Here is a 23,526-nt window from a genome sequence, read left to right on the forward strand (position 1 = left end):
GTCGGAGATTCATTAAATTTATTGAGTCTATCACGAAAAAGATATATACTTATTCGTTTAAAAAAAAAATACAACAGACAGACCATTTAAACGAATTTGAAATTCGAACGTGGAATTCAGTGGAAGATCGCTCGGACGGATTCCGAGAGGTCGCGGGTTGGAGTGAGGAGAGGGCGAAGTTACCAAAAGAAATGAACGACGTGGGGTCGTTCATTAATTTTGGTTACAAATTTAATTAATCCCAGACGTAAGGGATATCACCTTAAAAATAACAGATGGCTTGTATCGCTTTAAACTAGGCTCGAAACAGGTTCTTAATAGATCGGTTATTATCGGTTGAAATCGGTTCGTACTTCGTATCTATTATGGATGGGTTTTATAACCTTTATTAACTGGTTAATTCCCCATGAGTAGAACTCAGAGACAAGCAACCCTACAAAATCAGTTATTTAATTTAACCTGCTATAGCAAGAGAGTCGGCGATGGAAAAAACCGTTTTAGGTCGGTTAATTAAAAAAAAATACACAATCACCTAAGTTTAAATTCTTTGGTTTTGGTAATTTTTTGGTACACAAGTAAAATTTGTAAGCAAAATTTTATGAACGATGCGGGACTCGAACCCTGAGCAAACCGTTCAAGTGACGTATAAAATCTTGTAGGCTTGGTTCAACTCTCAGGTTGTTGCTTCATCTTCAGGATCTACTTCACAGTTGATAACCTGCTCAACCCCAATATTTGCATACTAGAAAATTGACTTGAGATATCGCTCATGCAAATCTAAATAATTTGTTATGTTTATTTTATGTATGTATGAAGCCACAACCTGCGAGTTGAACAAAGCATACAATATTTTATGACGATACATCAGTAGAACGATTAGCTCAGTTGGAAGAGCACTCGCACGGAACGCAAGAGGTCGTGTGTTCGAGTCCCGCATCGTTCCTACAATTTTGTTTTCAAATTTTATTTGTATATTAATCCTAGAAGTGAGTACCGAAATAAAATATTTACGTTTACGTTAAGTACCGTAATAAAATATTTAAAAAAATATGCATATATTGCTGCCGTATAACATTTCCTTTCCTGAAGACTCCTGTATTTTCAGATGTCCTGAGAACACTTTCATACAGTCAAAAGCTATCAACGTGGACACCTATATTCTTCGTGTTTAAATTAGTAAGGCTGATTCATTTCTTGTGTAATAGTAGTAGTAGATGTCTATAGGCCGTGTCGTGGGGCGGGTCGCTCCGTTCACAGCGAGGGGACAGGGCTGGTACATGCGTCATGACATTTGTTTGTCACCCCGCGTTTTAGGTACGAAAATATACGATAATTATGGTACATGTGGGATAATTTCATAACGATGTACGATCGTACGCACATTATACGATAATTTTTAGTATGATGCACAATTTGATAATTACACTGAATCAGCCAATAGCCCAATAACAAATGTTTTTTCTGTCAGCGCCATCTATTGGCTCATCTTGTCTTGAGAACCCAATTCTTTCATTGGTTGCTACTCTCTGCCAATCAGGCGCCTAACACACACTAGTCAACTAACCATTAGGCGCTACGTGGCCAGATTGATGTACTATTAGTGTGAAGTGTCAATTTGACAAGAGCTTCCCGCCGCTTCCGCAGTCCGGCCCATAGATAAAACACTATATACTAGAGATAGATGTGCAACTCATGTTTTTATTTTGTAAAATCAGTGTACCCAGGCCAAGAGATGGCGCTGCGTTATTTTTACGCTCTTAGCGTACCGTCGCTAGATGGCGCTAATTATTTTTATAGTTTATATTATTGTTGTAGACCGTATTGAATGCATATTGATGTTTGTTTTGTGTGGGTGGAAATTATTATTCGTTTATTAAGTTCAGCAGTCACCTTTAAATAAGGAGAGCCATTCAATGATTAAAATACGATAGTCAAGTCTTGTTTTAATAAGTAAGTTAAGTGAGTTTTTTGCTATCACTAGCTCCATCTATCCATCTATCATGTATGTTAAATTATTGCCATCGTGGTGAAGTTGCAGCGTATCTAATAGAATAGGTGGCAGCACTTTCAATGCAAATTTTTTTCATGTGCCAATGTAGGGAAGTTGCACCCCCCTGGTCTTGCCATGACTACGATTCATGCGATTGGATCAAAGTTTAAATAAATAAAATATAATACTACCGTTATATTAATAACTTTGTTAAAATTCCAGATTGATAAAAGTTTAAAACATAATATTATAACCTCTCTTTGTTTATTTGATCGAAGTAAAAGTAAGCTTAGACATAATATAATATTATTCATTATAGTTGTTCAAATGGTTGATCGAATTAAATGAAGAAAAACTATTCTGGAGACATTTTATTTAACTCTTAAGGCTGGGGACCGAGCCAATGGCCTTGAGATATAGACCGGAGCTGGGTTACCTCTCTCGCACAAGATCGCTGTAGTTTCAATTCAGAATTAGAAGCATTTGTAATGTATTACAAACATAATAAATTTTTCTGTACAAAACAAACAAAACCATGTCATGTTAAATAGTATTGGTGTACAATTAATACATGTTCGTACAATTTTTATCAAGATTTAATTATTAGCATGGCTCCAACTGTAAAAGGTAGGCGTACTTTGGTAGTTACTGTCTATAAAAAATAGAAATGTTAAGAAAAAATGAATCTTCATCTCATGTTGTGTAGAATTATAATTATTTTTTTGTAAAAATATAAGACGTCGAGGATTAGTTTCAACAGCGCATGACATGAATATATTCAAAAACAAGCAAACAATTATCTGGTAATTTTGCGAACGAAGATAAAAGCGACAAATCACGTCTTGTGTTTTTTCTTAGGAAACTAGATGGCGCTACTTGTACCATTGAGATAATAATATTTTCAACACACTTGCTCATAAAGTGAGCCTTATTACATAGTTATTAGAGCCATAAACGGAACTATAACACACACGTGTATAATAATATTACACACTAGTGCATAATAGAAATATCCCTACAAAGTTAGTAGGTACCTAACTGCAAATAATACAGGAGTAAACAGAGCCCTTTCAGTTTAACCGGGTAATACAGTTTTTTTTTAACTACAAAATAAATCTTTTTACATTTTTGAAATAAATAAATGTGTCCCTAATAAAGACGAAGAAACATTATTATCAAATTGTTTATAATTCACAATTATTTCTTATAAAATACTAGCTGACCCAGCAAACGTTGTATTGCCGATATTAAAATCGCGATACAGAAGTAACTGTTGATCGTAGATGGGTGAAAATTTGAAGTTGTATGTATTTTTTAATGCCACATTATAAAAAAATAAAAAAAAAAATAACGTCCGAAAATTAAAAAAAAAATTAAGGGTGAACAACCCTTATTACTTAGGGGTATGAAAAATAGATGTTGGCCGATTCTCAGACCTACTCAATATGTTAACAAAATTTCATGAGAATCGGTCAAGCCGTTTCGGAGGAGTACGGGAACGAACATTGTGACACGAGAATTTTATATATAAGATATACATTCAACACTAGAATTATAATTTTGAATTAGGCTGTATATTAAAATCAATCACCTTACGTGAAAAAAAAACTTGCGCGCCATTTCCCATAATTTTGTTTGTATCTCATTTGTTGATTTATGCAATACATGTTTGTTTTTTCCTGGCAAGTGTGTTCAAAAAGTTCGAATGAAACTCGTGAGCAACTTGCTCACTAGACACTCGGCTGATTTACGATTACTGCAACCCACACCCTCGTGTATAATGAACTACTTGCTCACTAGACACTCGGCTTATTTACGATTACTGCAACCCACACCCTCGTGTATAATGAACTACTTGCTCACTAGACACTCGGCTGATTTACGATTACTGCAACCCACACCCTCGTGTATAATGAACTACTTGCTCACTAGACACTCGGCTGATTTACGATTACTGCAACCCACACCCTCGTGTATAATGAACTACTTGCTCACTAGACACTCGGCTTATTTACGATTACTGCAACCCACACCCTCGTGTATAATGAACTACTTGCTCACTAGACACTCGGCTGATTTACGATTACTGCAACCCACACCCTCGTGTATAATGAACTACTTGCTCACTAGACACTCGGCTTATTTACGATTACTGCAACCCACACCCTCGTGTATAATGAACTAATGGTCACTAGACACTCGGCTGATTTACGATTACTGCAACCCACACCCTCGTGTATAATGAACTACTTGCTCACTAGACACTCGGCTGATTTACGATTACTGCAACCCACACCCTCGTGTATAATGAACTACTTGCTCACTAGACACTCGGCTTATTTACGATTACTGCAACCCACACCCTCGTGTATAATGAACTAATGGTCACTAGACACTCGGCTGATTTACGATTACTGCAACCCACACCCTCGTGTATAATGAACTAATGGTCACTAGACACTCGGCTGATTTACGATTACTGCAACCCACACCCTCGTGTATAATGAACTACTTGCTCACTAGACACTCGGCTGATTTACGATTACTGCAACCCACACCCTCGTGTATAATGAACTACTTGCTCACTAGACACTCGGCTGATTTACGATTACTGCAACCCACACCCTCGTGTATAATGAACTACTTGCTCACTAGACACTCGGCTGATTTACGATTACTGCAACCCACACCCTCGTGTATAATGAACTACTTGCTCACTAGACACTCGGCTGATTTACGATTACTGCAACCCACACCCTCGTGTATAATGAACTACTTGATCACTAGACACTCGGCTGATTTACGATTACTGCAACCCACAGGCTCGTGTATAATGAACTAATGGTCACTAGACACTCGGCTGATTTACGATTACTGCAGCCCACACCCTCGTGTATAATGAACTAATGGTCACTAGACACTCGGCTGATTTACGATTACTGCAACCCACAGCCTCGTGTATAATGAACTAATGGTCACTAGACACTCGGCTGATTTACGATTACTGCAACCCACACCCTCGTGTATAATGAACTAATGGTCACTAGACACTCGGCTGATTTACGATTACTGCAACCCACACCCTCGTGTATAATGAACTACTTGCTCACTAGACACTCGGCTGATTTACGATTACTGCAACCCACAGCCTCGTGTATAATGAACTACTTGCTCACTAGACACTGGGCTGATTTTCGATTACTGCAACCCACACCCTCGTGTATAATGAACTAATGGTCACTAGACACTCGGCTGATTTTCGATTACTGCAACCCACAGCCTCGTGTAAAATGAACTACTTAGCTCACTTGTATCATAATATATGTACTACTAGCTGGCTAGCTGTTTTTGGGGTAAAAAAAAGATGACTTCCGATTCTCACTCCTACCAAATACGTCGTACATAAAATTTGTCGTACTTCAATAATAAGTACATTCGATTGCCATCTTGCAACCCTATTGCGAATCTGTGGAGGGAACAGAATAATATAAAAAAACGCGATACAAAAATAGGTGTTGATCGTAGACGGGTGAAAATTTTAAGTTATATATGTATTTAAATGCTGAATCATAAACAATATATATATATAGGGTGGGTTACCCTTATCGTTTTGTGGTATGAACAATAGATGTTGGTCTATTCTCAGACCTACCCGATATGCACACAAATCGGTTAAACAAGTAACATGCACAGGGTCACGAGAGTTTTATATAAGTATAAGATTTTCACATATTACACCAATAGTCTTATGTAAACAAAACAAACATAAACAACTAGGTACCTAATCAGAAAAAATGTTTCTTCTGTAGCTTCAGCTAAGTGGCTGTTTCTTTAAAAAAAATCTATGCTGCAGATAGCGACAAAAACTCGGAGTGACGATAAATGTACAAAAAAGAACTTGAATAATATAATAACATTGAAATAATTGAAACTTTTTGTGGAAATAATTATTATACTCAAGTGATTATCATAATTATTTAAATATTTAATAATATTAATATTACTGAAACAATAGATGTGCTTGCAAATTTATCTGGCGTTTATCTTTGCTTGTGACGGATAATAAATATATTTTTTCGTCCAGCTGTAATTCCCTCTCTTAAACCACACAATAAAAAGTGATAATATAGAAGTGTAGAAATAGATGCTTATTAAATTCATTTTAAATAGTATTAATTTCGTAGCTGCGGTGGAATTATGACGAACAGTGATGCTTAGGCCTCTTAAGAACAAAATTCTTAGTTGCATCGCATTTGCGTTCGTTACTTTGGTCATGGAATATGTGATAGTACGAGTACAGAAGGCTCACTCTGCAAAATCAATTAAAGAAATAGGGGCCATACAATAAGGTGCAATTCAGATCCCACAGTGTTATTAACCTACATTTTTATTCACCTAGAACGTGCCTCTCTTTCTATCGCGTGACTCTTCTGACTACGTAAGTGTTGTCTTCTTGACCTAAAACTGTTCCTACCTAGTATAAGGTCATCTTATAAAGACAGGTCAGTTTTTTCTATAATAAAAATAGGTATGAAATCGTCATTTTAAATCAATATTCTTATGTTATCGAACCTATATTAGTAGCAGATAGTATCCATGCTTTGGAAGATCACGACAAGTCAACATAGTATTTTTTTTCCTTGATAAAGTAGGAACTGTTTAAATAGACAAAAGATGTGAAGTCTCATTATCTAGTACCTAATTACACTAAATAACACACAGCCACGGCTCCCTTCAGACCTAAACGATGCAGCACCATACAATTTTTTTTAATGTATATTAAAGCCATTGTTAATTCCTCATTGATATTTTTATGTATATTATTTGATTGAAAAGAGTGGCCTTTGAGTTTCTTTTATGTTCTTCTCACGAGCTCTAATTTTTCCGAACGTATGGTACATGCAGTAACTTAAATTACTTAAATATTTTAAGTGACGTTTCAGCATCAAGCGCTTCGTTTAAGCCTGTTTAAATAAAGTTTATTTGACTTTAACTTTGAAACCGTAACACTTGGTTGCACTTGACTACTTTACGGTATCCTTTGCAAAGAGCCCGCCACTGGGTAATGCTATTTACTTTAAATTACTATATACACTAGTTTTCATAATTTCTCAAAACGAAAACATTTTTCGTGTCTTTATTTGTAAGTACTTGATATTTTTGCACAAAGGAGGTTGTTGCCTTTGTTTATTATACCATCATTTGGGGAAAGACACCTTGCGGGAGAGGAGTAGTTTTTTATGTTTTCTATTCTGAATTAAAAAGTCCCAAAATACTGTTTAGTATACTGGGTCTTACTCCTGACGAGCATGTCTATTTCGGACTTGTACTAGTTGTCCAGAAATACTTCTGTATCGATTTTAGTCGTGGTATTTTTTTTTATGACAATAACGGACGAGAGGATCACGACGTACAGCTGATGGTAATTGATATGCCATCGTCATCTTGAGACATAAGATGTTAAATCTCATTTGCTCAGTGATTTCACTGGCTACGGCGCCCTTCAGACCCAAACACAATAATGATTACACATTACTGTTTCACGGAAAAAAAAGGCGCCGTTGTGGTACTCATAATCTAACCGGTATCCTGTGCAAAGCAGCCACCCATATCAGAATCTGTCATACTACGACCACATTAACTTACCATAGCTCCTACCTTACACTCTGTTACCTCAATAATCATGGCAATATATACTGCTTTATTTCCCCGGGAAGTGATATGGTTACCTTCACTGGGGTTCTTTGGTGTGCGAAAGAAGTACGCCGCCGAAGTGATCGCTTGCCCCCTATGCTATACTTATTGCTACCACCTAGTTAATACTTCAATTATTGCTATATAACAGTAGTGTGGAGCACGGTAATAATAAATTGTAAAATCACGGCGTTACAAACCGGGTGATTCACATTCTGCCTACATCTAATGTTACTCAGCAACATAAGAATTGTTTTCATTTTCTTTCCGCATACGGATTAAATTATAATATTTTATATTTAAAATGTTGTCATTTTGTTTCTGCGATTATATCTTATCGCAGTTTATTGCCGTTTTCAAAGTCCAGATGTCATAAATAATTTGACTTTTAAGGTAATACTTTAACTTTTGAAATGTCTTAATATCGATCACAATTATGGCAATAATTAATGCTAGTTATTTCCCCGGAAAGTGATATGGTTGAACCTTTGATTTTTTTTAATGGAATAGGAGGACAAACGAGCGTACGGGTCACCTGGTGTTAAGTGATCACCGCCGCCCACATTCTCTTGCAACACCAGAGGAATCACAAGAGCGTTGCCGGCCTTAAAGGGAGGTGTACGCGCTTTTTTTGAAGGTACCCATGTCGTATCGTCCCGGAAACACCGCACAAGGAAGCTCATTCCACAGCTTTGTAGTACGTGGAAGAAAGCTCCTTGAAAACCGCACTGTGAAGGACCGCCACACATCCAGATGGTGGGGATGATATCCTAACTTGTGGCGTGTCGTGCGAAGGTGGATGTGCGAAAGAAAACCGCCGTTGAAGCAATTAGTAATCCCCATATGCCACACTGATTGGTATTGCTAAATAGCGCCTAGCTAATGCTCCAATTATTGCCATATCACGGTAGTGTGTAGCGTACGGTTACAATTATTTGTAAAATCAAGCGAGTGCGGCGCGGCGTTAGAAACCAGGCGATACGTATTCTGCCTAAGGGACTACGCGCACTTATTCAGCTCTTTTCAGCTTTTGCTTTTGTCCATAGAAAACAACAATTTTGTATGGAGACGTGTACACGTCGATTCAGCTTTCCGCGTCCATTCTGCTTTCGCAGGAAACCAGCATAAAATGAGGATAAATGTGTTTTTATTATGCGAATGCTATAGAGAGCGTTCGGCGCTGTTCGCCGTCGAATGCGGCGGAACAGCTCTTTACAGGGATGGTTCGCGACTCCCTGTCGACAAGTTGCGACCTGTATTATTCCTGCATTGATTTGACGTAATCATTATGCACGCAAATATTAAAGAGTGCAGACGTGATTTAAAGTTCCGTACGCGGCTGATAGAAGCAGAGCTGTATAAGTGTGACCAAAATCGTTCAGCGAAACGCGAATGGAGCTGAATAAGTGCGCGTAGTCCCTAAATCTTATGTCGCTCAGCAACGAAGAATTATTTTCATTTTCTTTCCGTATACGGATTAAATTATAATATTTTATATTATAATGTTGTTATTTTGTTTCTGCGATTATATCTTATCGCAGTATATTGCCGTTTTCAAAGTCCAGATGTCATAAATAATTTGAATTAAAGTTTCAATGTTTTATGCGAGTTAGGCTGTCGAAACACGAGTCGACGGTGTCGGGACGGGCGGTTTTTTTTACCTTTAATAGCAATAAATGAGTAACACTAGTTTTATAAGCGGTGCCATTAAAATTATAACATGATCCATGTACTTTCACAAGACTTATGTCGCACGAATTACAACTATATATTTGATACAAAATACAGAAAGAATAAACATGCATAAATACCAAAAAAAAATTATCAAAAAGCTGGTTTATCAGTCATCATTATTGAATGAGAAAATCAAACAACGTCCTAACTTAGATAATTTATGCGTTTAGATAGACTATGATAGATATAGATAGCTGTGGACACGTCGAAAAAAATAGCGGCTAACTATTAACCTCTATTTTCAGCAAGGCCACACTAAAACAAAGTGACTGACGTGACTGTAAGACGTTGCTTCAGCAATATTACTTCTTTGTATCATATTACCTCTGAGCAAACAATCGGAAAGAAATAGAGGTATATATATTTTAATTTCATGCCTTAAGCCCGGAATGCACTATGGTACAAAAATAAATGTCCCTCAACATGACCCGCAAAACTGAATCTACGTGGCGCTGCAACGTTGGTTAGTGTCCCGCAACATGTTGCGAGCCACGTGACGTGGGAACTGTTGCTACTGCTAGCTCCCTCCATAGATAATACACTATATACTCGAGATAGATGTGCATCTCATATTTCTATTTTGTAAAATCAGTGTACTCAGGCCAAGAGATGGCGCTGCGTTATTTTTACGCTCTTAGCGTACCGTCGCTAGATGGCGCTAATTATGTTTATAGTTTTTACTATTGTTGTAGACCGTATTGAATGCATATTGATGTTTGTTTTGTGTGGGTGGAAATTATTATAAGTTTATTAAGTTCAGCAGTCACCTTTAAATAAGGAGAGCCATTCAATGATTACAACACGATAGTCAAATCTTTAATAAGTAAGTTAAGTGAGTTTTTTGCTATCACTAGCTCCATCTATCCATCTATCATGTATGTTAAATTATCGCCATCGTGGTGAAGTGCAGCGTACCTAATAGAATACGTAGCAGCACTTTCAATACAAATTTTTTTCATGTGCCAATGTAGGGAAGTTGCACCCCCCTGGTCCCTGGCTCCCTCCTTGAGACGTGACGAATTGACGTACGTGTCGCGCCATAGATAATACTCCTTATACCAGAGATAGATGTGCCGCTGAATAAATATTTTAATTTTGTAAAATCAGTGTACCCAGGCTAAGAGATGGCGCTGCGTTCTTTTTATACCCGTAGCGTACCGTCGCTAGATGGCGCTCATTTTGTCTTTACTAATGTTGTAGACCGTATTGATTGCATAATATTGATTTAATATTGTAGTTTGTTATTTATATGTGAATAGAAATACTTATTCATAATATATGTATTCATAATATATGTTCACAAAAATCGTCACCTTTTTGCTCTTAATAGTGATTTTCATTATTATAACACTAGAAATAAGGGATTGCTTGTAACTAATTCTAGTAGGCTTCATAAGATACATAATAGCTTTAAGGGTAAATGTATACACTTCTACAATAAAGTCCCAGCCACTGTTCAGGCATTGTCTATAAATAAATTTAAATGTTTTATAAAAAAATGGCTCTGTCGTAAATCCTATTACTCCACTGCTGAATATCTAAATGATCGGACAGCCTGGGACTAGATTGTGATTATTTTATAGCAACTGTACAATATTGTATATTTTTATTGAAAAGAGCGCAAAAAAAAAGAATGCTGGGAGAGTTTCTTGCGCCGCTTCTTCTCTCTCAGAGCGCCATATGTTTCCGAAGCGGTAGTAGTATCTAGTAGTATAAGAAATGACATCAAAAAGAATTCTAAAGGAATCAATTTTGAGAAAATAAATGCCTTTTATGCCTTCATGTGTTATTGTTCGAAGGGGTTACCTTTAAAATGAGACTAGGCATAGTATGATTACAACACGAAAGTCGAGTCTTGTTTTGCAAAAGTTACTGTAAGTTTTTCGCTATCACTAACTCAATCTTTTAATTATTGGTTGTATTTTATTGTTTTTTTCAACAAACGTAAAATAGCACAAGGAATAATTTTCTTCAAGTATTTTTGTTTTATTACGCCAAAGAAGAACTTAATTCTTACTAATTCTTGCGTGCGTACAAAAGTAAACACACACTTTTTGTTTTGTTTTGACGTTGGCGGGAAACCGTGCCGTTTTAATGTCAAAAACCCGTTGACGTAGGCAGGACAATACAAGTTCTAAAGCTGCGTAAATGCATCTGGCTCACCTTGACATTCTAGAAAGCAAATCCGATTTAGCATTGAATTTATATAATTTTGCAGACGACTTAGACCCATATTTTTATTATAATATAACATTGACACACTTTTTACACAAATTATCTTGCCCCAAGTTAAGCATATATAGCCTGTGTTATGGGTTACAAGATAATGATATATTTAATACAATATACTTACTTAAACATACATATATTCATATAAACATACATTTAAACATCCATGACTCGGAAGCAAACATCTATATTCATCATATAAATGCTTGCACCTACCGGGATTCGAACCAGGGACCTCTAGCTTAGTAGGTAGGATCGCTAACCACTCGGCTATACAGGTTGTACTATATTATAGTTATGCGTAGATAATTTATACGTTAGATAGAGTCTCTTGCTGTTAGACATGTGATTAAAACAGGCCAGGAATATTAGTTTAGTGTGCGTGGGAAGCTACGTCTTAATGACACTTACGAAGTTCAAAATTTTTTTTTTCTTATGGGTTGAGCTAATGAGAAGTTGTAGCAAGAAACTCATTGCCACTCTTTTAAATCAAGAGATTTACACTCGCGATATGTGTTAGTGTGCGGGAATTGCTCATAATAGAGGCTAGTTTCTAGAGTGTAATTTTTTTCGACGTTTTCACAGCTGTCATAGTCTATCTAGACGTATAAATGACTAGCTGACCCGGCAAACGTTGTTTTGCCATATAAAGTATAATTCACGCGATAGTTTTATAAGTAATAAAATATTGCCTATATTATAGCCTGTACATCATTTTGTTCTATTGTCAATAGTTTTTGCAGCGCACGCAAAAATAGGTTTTCGATTTTACACCTTGTGTTACAAAATAGCAATTTTATTACGGATCCCTAATTTTGAAAAAAAAACATAGCCTATAGCCTTCCTCGATAAATGGACTACCCAACACTGAAAGAATCATTCAAATCGGACCAGTAGTACCAGAGATTAGCGCGTTCAAACAAACAAACACTGCAGCTTTATAATATTAGTATAGATATAAGTAGTTATGATAGGTCGGGACGAGCAAGACATTTAAGTACCTGGAGGTCTACTCGCAAAATCGACAACGATACATTCGGAACGATATGTTAAGTGTCAAAAGTCAAAACATAGTTTAGGCGCTAAGGACCATGCCAGACTCTGCACCACCTATTTGGTATCATTAACACATAATGTAAATGTTAAAAAAATATGTAATGAATATAATATGACCATTTAAAATTGAATAAATAATACAAAACTTGCGGATAGTAAAATTTTCATATAGATAATAAAATTTCTCAGGCGGCTATTTGCATTATTTCTACGCATAAACGATCAACAAAATCACTTAAATGACTTAGTAGTAAAAAATCCTGTTGAATAGTAAATCACATATAGTTATTTCAATAATATTTATTAAGTATGTATATTGTATGGCAAATATATCTATACAACTTGAAACGATAACATCATCGACAGCCAAGAAGGTGTCGTTGAGATTATCGTAAAAGTGACGTTTGATTTTTTGTGAAATTCGAATATTCGTGTCTGGAGGTCTATTACGAAAATCGAAAGCCGAAGTTTCGGTCCGAAACGAAAGAACGACGAACTTCGAATTAAATACTATTACCAAAGTACTTCGGTTCCGAATAGTGCGGACGGATTTCGTATTGGAACCATAGACATAACCATATAACGCGCAGTTGTAGTTACGATCATAATAATGTCAAGTGAATTTGGGAATTAGGTAAACGAAAGACAAAATGTCTAATCGCGAACTTCGTATCGATATTCGGATTCTAAATACTTTCGTAATAGGAAAATATACGATCCGTCAACCGAAACTTCGTATTTCGATTTTGGTAATAGGGCTGCTGACATTTTCAACTAAGAGTAGGGTTAGGACCGATAATATCGAATAATGTTTCGTTCGTTCAATCATCGTTTCGACATTGAATACGATGTAACTAAGAGTAGGATTCGACACGACTAATGCCACGATTTATCGAATATCGATTTTAGGAGTAGGCCCCCTGACTTTGCAGTGTCGTATCTTGAGAAAAACCCAATTATCGTCACTTTACGACATATTAACAAAATGCTTTATAAGTACCTACTTAAGTTTGTTTACTAATGATGTTAGAAAAATATACATTTTTACTAATTTTGTAATGAACAAATGATACAACTCAATGGGCAGCATTATATAATCAGGATTGAGGAAAACTTCTTTTTTATGACAATAAGGGACGAGACGAGCAGGACGTTCAGCTGATGCTAATTGATACGCCCTACCCATTACAATGCAGTGCCGCTCAGGATTCTTGAAAAGTCCAAAAATTCTGAGCGGCACTACGATTACGCACGACACCTTGAGTCATAAGATTTTAAGTCTCATTTTCCCAGTAATTAGCTACTAGCTACAACGCCCTTCAGACCGTAACACAGTAATGTTGACATATTACTGGTTCACGGCAGAAATAGGCGCTGTTGTGGTACCCATAATCTAGCGGCTTCCTGTGCAAAGGAGCCTCCCACTGGTAACTACTACTACTGGTACTACGAACTAATTTATTACGTAAAAATATATTACAGCCATTGTAAAATACTCCATTTGATTGAACAGAAAGGCCGTTGAGTTTACTGTATGTTCTTCTCACTAGCTCTACTTTTTCCGTATATAATGTAGATTAAGTGATTCAAATTACTTAAATTACTTTAATGAATAATCGAATGCGCTTAAGCCAAATTGAATAAAGTTTGAATTTGACTGAACTTTTGGGTCTCAAACTGATCAGCGTAATAGTTTCGAAGCCTATTTACGGGCTAGTACTTAGATGACTTACGGCTGTTCCCAATATACTATCTACAGATAGAGATAAATTACTACCTTCTACTGTCAATAATCTGAAGCTGTCAATGTACCCGATAAGTCATAGATTTTTTGTCTCGAAAAGATTATAGACTTATTTGATATAAGTTAATATTAAGTTTTATTACTATATTCCATCTCATTACAAATCAGGACAAAATGTTATTTTTTTTAAAGTGATAACCCTCACTTCTAGGATTAATACACAAATAAAATTTGAAAAACAAAATTTTATAACGTGGCGGTACTCGAACGGTTAGCTCAGTTGGTTAGAGCACGTGGAGGTCGTGGGTTAGAATCCCGCATCGTTCATAAAGTTTTGTTTTTCAAATTTTATTTGTGTATTAATACTAGAAGTGAGGGTTATCACTTTAAAAAAAATAAAATTTTGTCCGGATTTGTAATTAGATGGAATATAGTAATAAAACTAAATATTAACTTATATCAAATGAGTCTATAATCTTTACGAGACAAAAAATCTAAACGAGATCAAAAAAAAATTCCGTGCTTTTATCGAAATGTCAGGGTTTACCTCCGCGTCATAGAAGGAATAGAGAAGTCCCAGTCCCCTGCGTGAAGAGGCGACTTAGAGCATTTGCACCAGTGGGAAGCTAATTTGCACGGCGGCTTTTTCTGCCGTGAATCAGTAATGTGTAAGCATTATATTATAAGTTTCAAAATTGTAATACTCCTCAATTTAATTACCTATCTTTACAACAGCGTGGAGAATACAGAGATCAAGTTTTCCTTTTCAAAATATTACATGACTTAATTGATTCCAATCGTATTTTAAGTAACATTAAACTTAACTCTCCTAAACATTATACACGTTCTATAGATACATTCTTTATCCCTGTTCGTAGAACTAATTATACTAGCAATTGTTTTATTATAAGAGCATGCAACACTTATGATAATAATTATAGTCACTTAGACATTTTTCATAGCAGCTATCGTACTTTTACTAAAAAAATTAAAGAATATCTTAAACATTCTTAAAATATGTCCAACCGACAAATTTGATAAATTTTGTTTCATTTGTATTTTTGTATACTTTTTTCGCCTTATCTATACTAATATTATAAAGCTGCAGTGTTTGTTTGTTTGTTTGTTTGTTTGAACGCGCTAATCTCTGGTACTACTGGTCCGATTTGAATGATTCTTTCAGTGTTGGGTAGTCCATTTATCGAGGAAGGCTATATGTTTTTTTTTTTCAAAATTAGGGATCCGTAATAAAATTGCTATTTTGTAACACAAGGTGTAAAATCGAAAACCTATTTTTGCGTGCTCTGCAAAAACTATTGACAATAGAGCAAAATGATGTACAGGCTATAATATAGGCAATATTTTATTACTTATAAAACTATCGCGTGAATTATACTTTATATGGCAAAACAACGTTTGCCGGGTCAGCTAGTTGTATATAAAATCGTTATATTTTGTGTTATATTCATTCCTACTTTGTTTATATTTAAGTGAAGACTTTATTGGCTTGTGTAATATAAATTATGTGTTAAGTGTGTGTATGTGTTAAGCTGTTTGTTTTCCAATAAATAAATGAATAAATAAATAAGTTATTGTGTTTTGGTCTGAATGGCGCCGTAGCTAGTGAAATTACTGGGCAAATGAGACTTAATATTATGTCTAAAGTGACGAGCGGAAATGTAGTGCAGCTCAGAATTTGTGGGTTTTTCAAGAATCCTGAACATCCTGCTCGTGTCGTTCCTTTTTCCCTTAAAAAAAGGCTCACTGTCAGGACTTTTTAAATAACTAAATGGTAACCCTATACTAAGCAACGGAATATTTTAACCTAATTTTCCCATTCACTTTTAGACGTCTGATTTATCAGAAAATTTGGACGCGTATTAAAGACCGACTGCGAGAACAAACTTTCATTAGTTTGTCATTGATGGTAACAAATGGCCGATACTAAAGAAAATACAACACACATACGATACAAGAACGGTCCCGGGTTCGGATTCCGGTAGGTGCAAGCATTTATATAATGAATATGGATGTTTGTTTCCGAGTAATGGATGTTTAAATGTATTTATGTGTGTTTATATGAATTTATGTATGTTTAAGTAAGTATATTGTATTAAATATATCATTGTCTTGTAACCCATAACACAGGCTATATATGCTTAACTTGGGGCAAGATAATTTGTGTAAAAAGTGTGTCAATATTATATATTACTAGCTGACCCAGCAAACGTTGTACTGCCGATATTAAAATCGCGATACAAAAGTAACTGTTGATCGTAGATGGGTGATAATTTTCAAATTGTATGTATTTTTTAATGCCACATTATAAAAAAATAAAAACAAAAAATTTCGTCCAAAAATTAAAAAAAAAATTTAAGGGTGAACAACTTTTATTACATAGGAGTATGAAAAATAGATGTTGGCCGATTCTCAGACCTACTTAATATGCTCACAAAATTTCATGAGAATCGGTCAAGCCGTTTCGGAGGAGTACGGGAACGAACATTGTAACACGAAAATTTAATATATAAGATAAGAAGAAATTAACAAGAGTAATTTATACACAATCATGTATACGTAGTTATATTGTACAATTATAATTACAATATTATCATACAGTAAGCTTAATGAAGGTAGACCAAAAAATTATTGAATATTTTTAAAGAAAAAAATATGATGATTCATTGTCTAGCCCTTAGATAATTTATACGTCTAGGTAGAGTTTCTTGCTGTTATTAGACAACCGATAAAAACAGGCCAAGAATATTAGTGTAGTGGGAGTGACAAGCTACGTCTTACACTCCCGATTTGTATGACACTTTCTGTTAGTGTGCTTGAATTGTTAAAAATAGAGGTTAGTTCTAAAGTCGATTTATTTCGACGTTTTCACAGCTGTCATAGTGTATCTAGAGTCTAGACGTATAATGGCCGTTCCCAATATTCAGTCTATCTATTACTTGAAATAAAAATCGTAACTATCGTTGACTTTTCTGTCCCAATAAACTTTTCGACGGTAACTCACCTTATCCGTACACGCTGTCTGTCAACGTCCCAATATACCCGATAAGTCATTCTTATCGCCTTATATTCTAGCCAATGTGACATGGGTACTTTCAAAAAAAAAACGCCAGCCTAAGAGGACGGCAACACTCCTGTGATTTCTTTGGTGTTCCAGGGGAACTAGGCGGTGATGACTTAAACACCAGGTCCCGAACGCTCGAGTTAAGTGTGCCTTCTATAACCTATTCTATAAAAAAGCTTGTTAAAGCGGAAAAATTTAAATACTTTACAGACTAAAGGATTATCTATTACAAAAATTATAGCAGCTAAGAGAATTTGAACCTGCCAAGTCATATTTATTCGTTTTTATGTCTTTTAAAATATTTTCACTGTTGTTCATTGAGTTGTGATGTATTATTAAGTGTTATTAGCGTTAGTTGTTAACCTTTGTGTTCTTTTAGATGCTAAGTTGACCTAGTTTTATATCGGTATATGTAATATGATAAATAAATAAAAAAAATGTTTACTTGTTTGGAATAATACAGGAAAGGGCATACGATAATTATTATAATTCACAAACCCGTCACAAAACAAATATATAAACATTACACGTAATATTATTTCCTGATACAGATTACATTATAGATGCATATCGTTGCCGCGAAAACAAGGCATCGTTTGCGGCCCGCTTAACAACTTTCCTTATCAGCGGCGCGCGCGCATGCCGATTCCGAATTCGAAATTGGAATGTTTTCACCGCATTCGTACCGCGACAACTGGCGCGCGCGGACGTCTCGCGACTATTCAAATGCTGACAAGTGACGCGCGCGTTTTGATCGAAGTGTGGTTCATATTAATTTATTATAATTTGTTCGTTTATACAATTGTAGATTACGCGTTGGTTACGTTACTGGAACGCGTCGGAAGGAGTGTGACATTTGACAGCGATGAGGAATAACTGAGAAGTGTTTTAGTTTAATAATTTATTATTTATTCAACCTGTGATACAAGGTAGTGTAGTTTTAAATATGAAGGAACAGAGTGGTATTATAACAATCCATCAGGTATGTTAAAGTTTTAAAACTATTAGATAATCTTTCAACTTTTCTGGGTTTCCTGTTTGATTTTTTTATGTGAAAAAGTCTTTCGGAGCGGTGTGCTTTGTGGGTATTGACACTGAGCTGTCACACCCGGCTACGAAACGCTAGTTCGGGTAAAGTGGCCTAAGTCGAGCGCGATATATCGAAGCAAAATTAATTTGTTGACCAGTGCCCCACAGATGATTTATAAATATGCTTTTGTATTTAATATTAAGGTAATATTTGTTTTCATTTACTTATATTATATGATTGTGTTCTAAGTTTTTCTTGTAAAATAAATTCATTTTCATTTCATTCAATTTTGATTATAATTGGAGGCACGGAATTGTAGACTGTATTGGCTGGTTCAAGTTTATAAGTAGGTAATATAAATACTCAAATACAGGATATTATGTTCAAAATAAAAGAATTACGTTATTCAAAAGGATTGTTAAAAAACGTTTGTGTGGTAAAGGTTACTATAACATAAGTGACTTTCTTAATGATACCACAGAATGGGAATGGAGTGACATTACTTTGTAAACATTTTTTTTTTCGATGAAAACAAAAGCCCGCTGAGTTTGTTGCGCCCGTTCTTCTCAGGTCTGAGGCATTCATTTTGGAATGGGTGGTAGTTTTTGACTTTCAATAAGTGATGTCACATCCTATTTTGAATAAAAATATTTGAATTTGAATATGGTGGAAGGAAGGCAACGTACCTGGTGTGAAGAGCTCGTTCTCTCTCTAGCTGATCTCCAACTAACACTATGACTCTTGATACACATAGAGGTTAATTTATTAATTAATTTTAAGTTTATGCGGTGATTGCGCAATTGAATTACATGCGGCCGCGCCGATGGTACTCAAGCAACCACTGAAAGCAATGTCCGTCCTTCGATTCACCTTCAGTTATTAGCGGATTTGAAGGCTTCGTGCGAACCGCTAGCGCCATCTCTGTGGCCTTGTACGCTGCCATTGGGGAGAGGAATAATAAATAATAATAAACTTTATTAGCAACATAATTACACTGCTCTACATATTAGGAATTTGTTTACGCGTACTTCGGATCTGGAGTCCTATTACCATAATCGAAACACAATTTTTTTCGGAAACGAACGTGTTTCGGATCCGAAGATCGATGCGAAATTCGCGATTAGACATTTTGTCTTTCGTTTACCTTATTCCCAAATTCACTTGCCATTTACTTTTTCGTTGTTTGACATTATTATTATCATAACTTAAGTACAATGTCACTTTTTATGTCTGTGGTTCCGGAACGAAATCCGTCCGCACTATTCGGATCCGAAGTACTTTGGTAATAGGATTTAAGTCAAAGTTCGTCTTACTTTCGTTTCGGACCGAAACTTCGGCTTTCGATTTTGGTAATAGACCTCCTGGAGTCCTATTATCATAATCGAAACACGAAGTTTCGGTTGACGGATCGTACATTTTCCTATTACGAAAGTGTTTCGGATCCGAAGATCGATACGAAATTCGCGATTAGATATTTTGTCTTTCGTTTACCTTATTCCCAAATTCACTAGACATTTACTTCTTCGCTGTTTAAGATTCATAAGATCGTAACTAGAACTTCACTTTTATAGGCTGTGTGTATGGTTCCGAAACGAAATCCGTCCGCACTATTCGGATCCGAAGTACTTTGGTAAAAGGAATTTAATTCTAAATGGTAATTTATATCGAAAATAGCTGTTTTTAATAATGTTTCTGGTGCGTGCGTCGATCGGCATTGTCGTAGAGATGTTCGCTCTACATCTTCTACGGTATCTTCACGGAGAGTGCTCAGAGGAGTTGTTCGGGTTCCAGCAGACGAATTCCACCACCGGAGATAACGTCACGATGCGAAATTCCACCCGCATCATGTTGACGGCTGTGGAATTAATACCCGCTGCAGTCTTCCCGAACCGACGACTTAGAAACCTTGAACTAACTAACTTAAATGTCTCCAACGCATTTCACGTAATGGACATCCGCAACACCCCTGGTGTTGCGGATGTCCATTACGTGAGCCACTTAACACAAGAAAGTAAGATATGTACCTATGACTGGTATAAAAACAGCACGAGCGATTGACAACCGACGGTCATACCTACCTCGAGGCACCCACGCAGACTTCCAGATAACGCACGAGTTGAATGCAGAGTGAACTCTGCATTCTTCATTCCTGAAGGAATGCAATAGTGCTGTGACCTAATTATAATTGACTAGCTGACCCGGCAAACGTTGTTTTGCCATATAAAGTATAATTCATGCGATAGTTTTATAAGTGATAAAATATTGCCTATATTATAGCCTGTATATCATTTTGTTCTATTGTCAATAGTTTTTGCAGCGCACGCAAAAATAGGTTTTCGATTTTACACCTTGTGTTACAAAATAGCAATTTTATTACGGATCCCTAATTTTGAGATATAAACATAGGCTATAGCCTTCCTCGATAAATGGACTACCCAACACTAAAAGAATCATTCAAATCGGACCAGTAGTACCAGAGATTAGCGCGTTCAAACAAACAAACAAACAAACAAACACTGCAGCTTTATATATTAGTATAGATGACGATAATCATGGGTGTGTCGATAAATTTAAACAATACTTTGTTTACCATCTAACTAACAAAGTTGAAATATTGGTGATTTCACAGTTTAACCTAATAATTAAACAAGTAAAACATAAAACAAAACGGGCTTCGAAGCCGCCACCTCTCGCGTTCCGTGCGGACGCTCTTTCGACTCTCAACTGAACCAACCGTTCGAGTGACGTATCGTTGATAAAATCGGCCTTCTATCCAATAAAAAACATATTAAATCTCGTGATCTATGTATTGTCTATGACGTGATCGTACATAATATCGCGTTGTTGATTGTATTTCATTGTTTGATAAACGATAATTGAATAGTCTTGGTTGGACGTCAATAATGAGCTTGTTTTTCTATGCCTGCGACTATACAGGGTGCTATTTATTTATTTAATTATTTATTAGCATCGCCAACACAATAATCACTAACTAATTACATTAAATATAATTCTAAATAAGTCTAAGTGTTATTGCACTTACAGGCAACGACCACATGCAAGTAAAACATGCATAATTTTTGAATTTTAACAATATAAGAACTAATACTAAGATACAATATAATACAATTATAAACAAAAATGAACGAAACTTATTTTATTTAAATACGGCAGAACTAAAATATTACATTACATGAATAATTATACCTATCAAAGTGAAGCATTCAGAATATTTTTATCAATAAACTAGCTGATGCCCGCGACTTCGTCCGCGTAGATAAAGGGTTTTTTTTATTTAAATAATAAGTAAGTATGGTATTGAAGGTTATCTCATGTCCTATTCCAGTTCCGGTTCCCGTTTTCGCTACAGTTTCCAACATATTATGTGAATCTTATTTCGAGGAAGATTACTATGGCAAAACAAACCTATGATTAGAATAGTTATAGTTCATCGACGTGAATTTCTGTTTTTCACAAATCCCGAGGGAACCATGGAATTGTCACCACTGCATCTCAAGTATTACCTAATTACATAAGAATTATTCCGATCGGTTTAAATATTAATAAATGGAGAGCCGTTTTTTTTCTTTCAGTTATACTGCGAAAAAACTAAACATTTATATTCAACATCATGTGATTGCCACCAGCCAATTTTAGGAGGTCCTTATTTAACAGCCTGTATAAAGTGCGCTACTTATGTTAAAATTTTCCAAGTACTGTTGATATTAATACAAAACGCGTCTATATCCAACCAAAGGAGGCTTTTCTGCCATACAAGCTGGACAAAAATTTTATTTTGAATGTCCACTTAAGCAGATAAAGTGACGACACGAATTTAATTTAAATTTAATAGGATGTGATATTACTTATTGAAAGTCAAAAACTACCGCCCATTTCGAAAAAATATGCCTGAGACCTGAGAAGAACGGATGCAAGAAACTCAGCGGGCTTCTTTTTTTTCATAAAAAATATTGTTACAAAGTAATATTGTACAATTAAACTTATTATTTAATAGCCTGAGGGCGGTCGCTCCATTCCCAACCTTTACCACACAAACTTTTTTAAACAATTCTTTTGAATTTTGTTATACTATTGTTTTGAACATTATCTGGGATTTTGTTGTAGAAGCATATACATCGCCCCGCAAAAGACTTAGTACTCGACTTAGCAGAGTAATAGGCATTATAAGTTTGTGTGTTCCTCGTGCTATCATTATGGTTATGACAGTTTCTAGCAAATTCACTTATGTGCGTATGTACAAACATTAGATTATCAGGAATATATTGAGAAGTAACAGTCAAGATGTTAATTTCTTTAAATTTTGCTCTCAACGATTCCTAATGTGTGTTAACAAGAGCAACCAACGTCACTAAGCCATAAGATATGCCAATTTATAATTACATTTACATAACTACTGCTGTTTATTACTTTGTTAGTAATGTTATATAATTATCGCTTAAGTTTAAAGAACTTGTTAATAAGCTGCAACAGAGTATCAACATTAAATTAAGATCAAATCGTCATCAGCCTGAAGACGTCCAATGCTGGACAAAAGCCTACCCCAAATATCTCCACGACGATTGGTCCTTCGCTGCCCTCATCCAACCTATTCCGGCGATCTTGATCGTCGATTCATCTTGTGGGGGCCTACCAACAATACGTCTTACGGTACGTGGTCGCTATTCGAGGATTTTATTGTCCCAACGGCCATCTATCCGTTGAGCTATGTGCCCTGCCCACTTGAATTTCGCAACTAATCGGTTCGGGACTTTGGTTCTCCTACGGATCTCCTCATTTTTAGAGAGAGTATTGCGCTCTCCGTTGGCTTCTGAGCGACCATGAGCTTCCTCATAAGGCTCATAGTTTGCGACTACGTCTGTGTTCCGTATTATAAAACAACTACTAATAATTTCTGTTTATTCCGCTAATAATCTGATTGTATTTATATGAAAATAATATAATTATTA

General features: G+C 35.7%; 1 protein-coding gene across 6 annotated transcripts in view; it reads left to right on the forward strand.

Annotated features, from left to right (window-relative positions):
- LOC126973392 (pantothenate kinase 3) overlaps nt 1–23,526 on the forward strand; it is an 83,361-nt gene that overhangs the window by 7,764 nt on the left and 52,071 nt on the right. For 2 of the 6 annotated variants that reach the window (XM_050820640.1, XM_050820641.1), the window contains exon 3: nt 1,106–1,176. The exons of 2 other annotated variants lie outside the window; for them this stretch is intronic. In XM_050820640.1, the coding sequence (XP_050676597.1) occupies nt 1,106–1,176 (71 nt within the window). Of the gene's footprint in view, nt 1–1,105; nt 1,177–18,247; nt 18,512–23,526 lie in introns of those variants that run through there. 2 more of the 6 variants (XM_050820642.1, XM_050820643.1) reach the window with 1 other exon arrangement.

The sequence above is a fragment of the Leptidea sinapis genome, chromosome 29 (assembly GCF_905404315.1).
Source record: "Leptidea sinapis chromosome 29, ilLepSina1.1, whole genome shotgun sequence".
NCBI lineage: Eukaryota > Metazoa > Arthropoda > Insecta > Lepidoptera > Pieridae > Leptidea > Leptidea sinapis.